At 45.3% G+C, this 7,236-nt stretch overlaps 1 protein-coding gene across 1 annotated transcript in view; it reads right to left on the reverse strand.

Moving 5' to 3' along the window:
* Znf131 (zinc finger protein 131) overlaps window positions 1–5,917 on the reverse strand; it is a 39,029-nt gene extending 33,112 nt beyond the window's left edge. The window contains exons 1-3 of the mRNA XM_031360108.1: window positions 5,597–5,917; window positions 4,949–5,087; window positions 3,691–3,792 (exon numbers count right to left, since the gene is read on the reverse strand). Of these exons, the coding sequence (XP_031215968.1) occupies window positions 3,691–3,792; window positions 4,949–5,072 (226 nt within the window). The 5' untranslated portion in view covers window positions 5,073–5,087; window positions 5,597–5,917. The remainder of the gene's footprint in view (window positions 1–3,690; window positions 3,793–4,948; window positions 5,088–5,596) is intronic.
* Window positions 5,918–7,236: the final 1,319 nt, after the last annotated feature.

Raw genomic sequence — 7,236 nt, forward strand, 5'->3', positions numbered from 1 at the left:
AGGGAGGTGGCAACAGACAGAAAAACAATCTGCTATTTTAGGATTAAAACATTCTCATCAATCCTTTATTCTTCTCTTACTGGAAATATTCAGGGGAGGGAAGGGGAGGGGAGAGGAGGGGAAGCACTTTTTCCTACGAGATTATCTAAGGAAAATGCTAAAGAGCACCTAACCTCAGTCTTCTTAGGGGGGAATATTTTGACATTCTGTAGTCTGGGTTAAAAAAAAAAAATTCATACTCAAAACAACTTTTGGCTGGGTATGGTGGCACAGGCAGGCCTAGCAATCAGAAGGTCAGCCTGGTCTATAGAGTAAGTTCAGGATAGCAGAGGCTATGGAGGGATCCTGTCTTCAAACAAACAAACAAAACCCCACAATTTTTATGTTTAACATGTCCTTTGCTGGCTTGTCCTTGACAATTAGGGATGAAGTTTTCTGGACATGATAGAATTGCCAAAAGAGAAATTTTAGAACTATAGTTTCAAAAGGAAAAAAAATAATGAATTTAGAAAATTAGTCTTCTTTCTGAATTAGGGACTAGGTGTCTCCTGAAGCTAATACATGGATAAAATCCAAGTTACTAAGCTGAACACATATGTAACTGGCTTCAGGAGCAACAATTTTCATTCAAAGCTAAAGGGGGGTGGGGATGTATTTCTAGTCAAAGGTATTTTCATCAAGAAAGCACAAGTCACTGTTGCCATGTTACAGATGGGGATTCCAGTCCCAGCTGAAACAGCACAAGCACAGCCCACCCTTGTCCACTGATTAAAACTAGTTCCTGCAGAGAACACACAGCAAATACGCATGGACTCTGAAGAGAGATGGCTAGAAAGTGAAATCAAATTCAAGCAGCAGAGTACTAAGGCTTTTATTTTTCTTCCCAAACATCTCGGCTTAGACATAAGGAAAGCCCGAATCTCACAGCTGAGCAATGGGTATAAACAGGGAAAAAAAAATCTACCAGAAAAATTTCTAAAGAACCAAGCAAGGTAATAAAAGGTGTGGGCAGGGATACTTGGAATTATTTTCCTCCTCTCAACAACATTTGAAGTAAGCTGTAATTCGAAATAAGCAATCCCTATGTATGTCCAGTAAAACTGTGCTGTCTCTAATACATAATCAAAAAGTCCTGTACTCTGACAGCAGTATAACAATGTGCATGTGTTTGAGATCTTGCTGTAGTCCTGGATGGCCCCAAATTTCCCATCTTCTTGCCCATCTCCCTAGAGATGGGATTACAACTGGTATTAGCATTTTGCCAGGATTACAAAGACTTTGAAACTAAATTCATATTGAATGCATAGCCAAGAGGGTGTCTGAACTCAGATAGGTTGACTGCATGCTAAAGCAAAAAAACAAAAGCAGTCTCTAAAGGAAGAGAGCACCTACCTACCCTTACACCAAATGTCCACGACATAATCTAAGCCTACTTATAGTCTTTAAAAAAGAACTATATCTCTCAAGGTCTTAACAGTAAAACTAAGACCCAAACTCAAGTGTTCTAATACATGCTCAGAACTTTTCAGCAGGAGACCTTTGGAGAAACAGTAATTTCAGAGTTAAGGGTTAAATGAAAATTAATAACTTTTTTTTTAAATCTGAACCCTGCCAAATAACAAGAAAAAGTATTTTCCATTTTATTTTGTAATTTAAACATTTAAAGGGTGCACGCCTTTAATCCCAGCACTTGGGAGGCAGAAGCAGGCGGATTTCTGAGTTTGAGGCCAGCCTGGTCTACACAGTGAGTTCCAGGATAGCCAGGGGTACACAGAGAAACCCTGTCTCGAAAAAAAAAACAAAACAAAACAAAAAAATATATATATATACACACATATATACATATATATATATATTTAGTGTATGTGTATCACTCTGTAGAGGATGTAGGTCAGAGGTGCTAAGCAATAGAAGGAAAAATCCTTTTCTCCAGTGCTTTCAGCTGCTTTCTGAATTAGCAACAAGTACTCTAGCCTGGGCCAGGGTTCAGAATGTTAGGTGTGGGGAGGCGGCTCAGAGTGCCTGCTGTACAGGTGTGAAGACTGGAGTTCAGAGCCCCAGAACGCTGGGCCAAACACTGGGTAAACACAGCAATCTGCCTGGAGTTTAAGCACTGGGAAGACAGTGGCAGGGCTAGCTCAACAAGCCAGCTCTGGGAGCAACTGAGAGAGCCTGCCTCAAGGAATAAGGTGGACAGCCACCAATAAAGACAATAATGTTGGCCTTTGGTCTGGACTGTGTACAGGATCAAGAGTACCCACCATAGGCAGCCCCCGCCCCTACCTTTTTTGCTAACCATCTAGTATAGTGGACTCCTCCCTGAAATGGACAAAATTCCTTCTCCTCATCACAATACACCACCTATACTAATGGCCGCTAATATCTCTGCACTTCTCCTTCTTTTAGACTCTTGCTACATTTCCAAGCACTTCAAGGAGTGCTGTGTTCATAAACGCTTCAGCTCTTGGATCTAGCACACTACATAACACAACAGGTAATCAATATGAATAACTCCCACTTTGGCAATATACCAAATATGCCAGGTGGCAGGTTTTCTATGTGCATTATTTCAACTAATCACTGTAAGTCAATTAACCTGCTTTTAGATGAGAAGACAAATACACAACTGAGATGAAGTAACTTTTTAGCTACTTAACAAGCCTCAAGCTGACTGACTTGGCAGGTAGCAAAAACAGTACTATCTAGACAGCTAGAGTCTCCCTAGCAATCCTTATGAATGTCCAGGAAATCTGTGTTGTCTCTCATACATAACCAAAAAGTAATTGACCTGCTGGTACAGTAACTGAAATATACCAAAATGAAAGTTATTATAACTCTTTTCTTCACTCCCCTAGGTATCATTTTTTTCTCCAAGAAAAGTTTCTAAGCAACCCACCCAGATAAAGAATATGTTCTAAGTAAAAAAGACACAAAGCATAGAAACTCTGAAAGAAGATTCTGTTTTACATAGGCACATGTATTTATTTCTAATTGCTTTTAGAATTATAGGGCATGGGGGTTAGTACTGTAGTAGCAAAAGAAAAAAACATAATAGTACAAACCAAATGTCTGACTAGCTAGGCAACCTTAGTTTCACAAACTGTAGGAGCCTGATCCCCATATGCAAAATACTGCCACTTACTTTTCAAAGAATAACATGAGCCCTAGATAAGACACAAACTACACAGCATAATGCCTGGCACTTGGCTTGCCATTTGGGAAAAAAAAATGTCAACCATTTGCTTTCAAAGTAATACCTACAACTGATGGCCCCTTCTCTCCCAATTATTTAAGTTCATCTTCCCTAGTCTTTCCCATATTATGGCAGTCCATTTCATTTGTACCCATCAGTATATCACTACTTCTGATAGTATGAAGGTCTCTCCTGTAACTTAAAATATCTCTATCATTTCTAACATCCCTAAAGCATAAGGTCACTAAAAAAAGATGGTAGTTTCCATTTACGCATGCTTTTAAAATGACAGTGGACCCTGGTTTCAGCAATGGGCCAGACTTGTTAGAAACCAGCATCTATAACTCCTGAAAGAACACTTTCCTGAAAAAAATTCTCAAGTAATAAAATGCAATGTATCTAGTTTTCTACCAGCAACTACTGGTATTTATTTCCCAGGAAGCCTTGCTAGATCAGCCAATTATATTTTTCTAAGTACTGTGGAAAATGCCACTTACCTTCAATTTCAACCAAAGGCTCTTGAGTAAACTCCTGAAAGAATTTGTAGAAGAACTTACTGCAGGCAGCCAAAACAGCCTTGTGGGCCTTAAAATGGTGTCCTAGATAAGAGTGAAGAGATGGAGAGAAAAAAAAAAATCATATACTGGCTTCAAAATCAAAGTTAAAATTATGAAATGTATAAAGAAAACCTAATATATATGAATGTGTAAAGAAAACAAAATATATCCACATATATTATTATAAAAATCCAAACCATTCCTGTCAATTATCTTGGGAATATTTAATTTTAATTAGGCAGGAATCTAATCCTTTACTTCAAAGACTTCATCAGTTTTTATAAAAGCTAGTTTATACTAAGTAACAAATTTCTTCTAGCACTTTCTGTTCCATTCAATTAAGTAGTGAGGTATACTGAACCCCACTGAAATGGCTAAGTATGGGCTGGAGAACTGGTTTAGTGGCTAAGAGCAACAGCTGCTCTCCCAGGGAAGCCAGGTTCAGTTCCCAGTACCACACATGGGCAGCTCAAAACTGTCTGCACTTCCAGTTCCAAGGGATCTGACACACTCTTCTGACCTAGAACACCAGTCAGGCATGTGGTGCACATATAAATGTGTGCAGGCAAAACACTCATACACAGAAAACAAAATGAAATGAAGTGCTAAATGTGACAATGCAAAAGTTCACTTAGAAAGAGTAGAAAAAAAAGTACAAAGCCAACGTGTTTGTCACAGGAAATGTTACAATATGTCTAATATACCTACACAACACACCTACAATCTCCCATTATAAGGAACATCTTGTCTTGAAAGCCAGTTTCCACTAAATAAAAAGAATCCTAATCTGGATTTGCCTATACAAGGAGGACTAGCAAAGATTCCCAACTTAGTTTGCTAAGAACAGGCTTATTAACAAAATATTGAGACTGCCTCCTTGTCTGATCAAACATTTTGAGGTATCCTCTCTGACCTCGGGGCACTTATCTGAACGTTCGAATGTGCAATTATAAAACTTGAGATAGCTGCAAGAAGTTAAAATGTGATGATGCACATCAGACTCTAGATTAAAGTCGAGACTAGCCAACCAGCTTTCGGCAGCATGGTCTACGTGAGCAACACTGACAGGCGCCCTCCCGGTTCCGATGCAAACCCTCCAGACTTTGGAAGAGAGCCCGGAGAGGGTGGGTACAAAAAGGCGGGCAGTCAGAGAGAACTGAAGCTCCAATTTTCCTCTTCTGCCCACTACCCTACCCACCGTCGACAATCAGGGTGATGTCTGTAAACCGGTCCTGCTCCCGTTGTTCATTCAATCGGTCCAAGATCATTTTATGATGTTCAGGAAACTCCTGAAGGCATTCCATCGTTTCTTCAGCCTCCATGGCCGTCGGGGTGCTCTACAAAAGAGGAGCATGATAATGTACACCCATGAGCACGGGTTGACACAAAACCCCTACCAGCAGAAACAAAACAAAACCCAGGAACCGGGGGAGAAGGGGGAGGGGGAGGCCGAGAGCAAGGCTGGGGAAGAAGAAAGGCGAGCCGAGCGGCCACCGCGCGTCGCGGGCCGGAGCCGCGGCCGCGGGACTCCCAGCCTGACCTAATTGGAGTCTGGAGACGCGAGCTGGAGCGGGGTGGGCACAGGGCCGGAGGCTCAGGGCGCCCGGGAGCGAAAGTCCGGCCGGGGAGAACCCCGAACAGCCTCGGCGGCCTCCCAACGGCCCGCCAAGACTTCCGCCCGGCCCAGGCTGCCGCAGCCCCAGCCCCGGTCCCGGTCCGGCCCGCGGCCCACAACGACTCCCCGGGTCGCCTCTCCCTCCGGCGCCCTCCCTCCTCTCCCCCCGCCCCGACCCGGCCGGCACTCACTCAGGGAAGGAGGAGCGGCCCGGGCCTGCGCGTCACTTACGTCGACGTGCTGCGTCACCACGCCGGACGCGGACGTACCGGGAGCGCCAATCCCCGCAACGCCTGGCCACGCCCCTGTGGCGAGGGGGAGGGGGAGGGAGCCCCCAGGAGGGGGGGAGGGTATTCGGTGCTCCCGCGCGGCGCCCGCGTTGGAAGGCTTCCTGGGCTGCTGCTGCTTCTCCCGGTAGAGCAGGGCAGTCTTGGCACGGGAAAGACTGAGGCCCTCGGGCGCCGCGCTCCGGCAGCCTGGCCGCCCCCACCGGGCCCCTAGCTGCACTTCCGACCGCGAACTCCGAAAAAACTGGCTCGGCGGCCCGGGACGCTTATATTCCGCGGCCCCGCCCAGCCCCGCCCCCTTTCCGGAGCCGAGGTGGGCCCTTCTCCTTACCTAGCTGGCGCCGGGTCTGCGTGCCTCTCTTTCCACGCTTTTCCCTCCCGTGGCGCAGCTGCTCAGTTGCCCAGCCAGCTCCTCGCCCTCCATTTTCACCTCCGCCGCAGGGACGCTCGGTCCGCCAGCCAGGGGTCCTGCCGACGCACTCGCGCCCCGGGCTCGGCGGCCGCGGGGGCGAGCACGCTCGGGCGCCGGGGAGCTTTCTCTCCCACTAGGTCCGCCCTGCGGTGGCAGCACGTGTCTGCAGACTCACAGACCGGGTCAGCCTGGAGAGATCCAGTTGTGATTCTCCTCCTCGCAGCTCTCCGCTCCCGCCCCTAAAGTGGCTGGAGATTGCCAGTTAATTGCACGTGGCCGGCTCACTCATTCATCCAAAGAAAGGCTCGGCTGAGGGTCACGCTCTGATAGTTAATGGGTAGTGGTCGTTAATCTCTCAACGAGTTGGACGAGAAAGACTAAAGGAAAGTCAAATAACGAGCGAGAGTGGATGTAATCACTTCCAACAGCTACACTTTGAGGCTGTGCGGTAGTAATCACTGTTTTAAGAAACGGAAAAATAAAACCGTGGAGTTGGGCGAGCCCATGAGCTTTCTACATTCTGACTGTAGTCTGAACAGAGTTCAGGTCTGAACAGCAGAACGGACGATCGGTTTTACGAGAGTCCAAGAAAGCCAGCAACAGTGTGTGTTCCAGCCAGATATACATAGCACATGCAGCCTTGAAGGTCAGAATGTTCCTTTTGCAGGGACAGGCACGCGACAGCCCAAAGGGTCCAAGATATCTCTGATCTTCTAACAATTTTAGGAGTGGAATCCTTGAAAGTCCAGCAGGAAGAGAATAGAAGTGAGAGGAATCATTATGGGGAGACAACTAGGTAGACATGATGATGTCAAAGTATTTAGCTATATGAACCTCTTTGGGGGAAAACGCTAAAGCACCAAAGTGTGCGGATAATTTATGAAGACTCTAAAAGAGTGACCGATTAGCGCCTTGTAGGTTGAACTGGTCTACTGTATGTTTTTAGTATTAGGATCGTTGTTATTACACGCACTTTAAAAAAATTTTTATATTAATGTATGATTGGTTTGTCTGCATAAACATGTGCATCATGTGAGTGTCTCTTGGCAGAATTGGAGTTACAGATGATTGTGAATTACCACATGGATTCTGGGAATGGAAATATAAGAGCAACAAGTTCTCTTAATTGCCAAGCCATCTCTCCAGCTCCTATTCACACTATTTCTTAGGGC

The sequence above is a fragment of the Mastomys coucha genome, unplaced genomic scaffold, assembly GCF_008632895.1.
Source record: "Mastomys coucha isolate ucsf_1 unplaced genomic scaffold, UCSF_Mcou_1 pScaffold8, whole genome shotgun sequence".
Taxonomy (NCBI): Eukaryota; Metazoa; Chordata; class Mammalia; order Rodentia; family Muridae; genus Mastomys; species Mastomys coucha.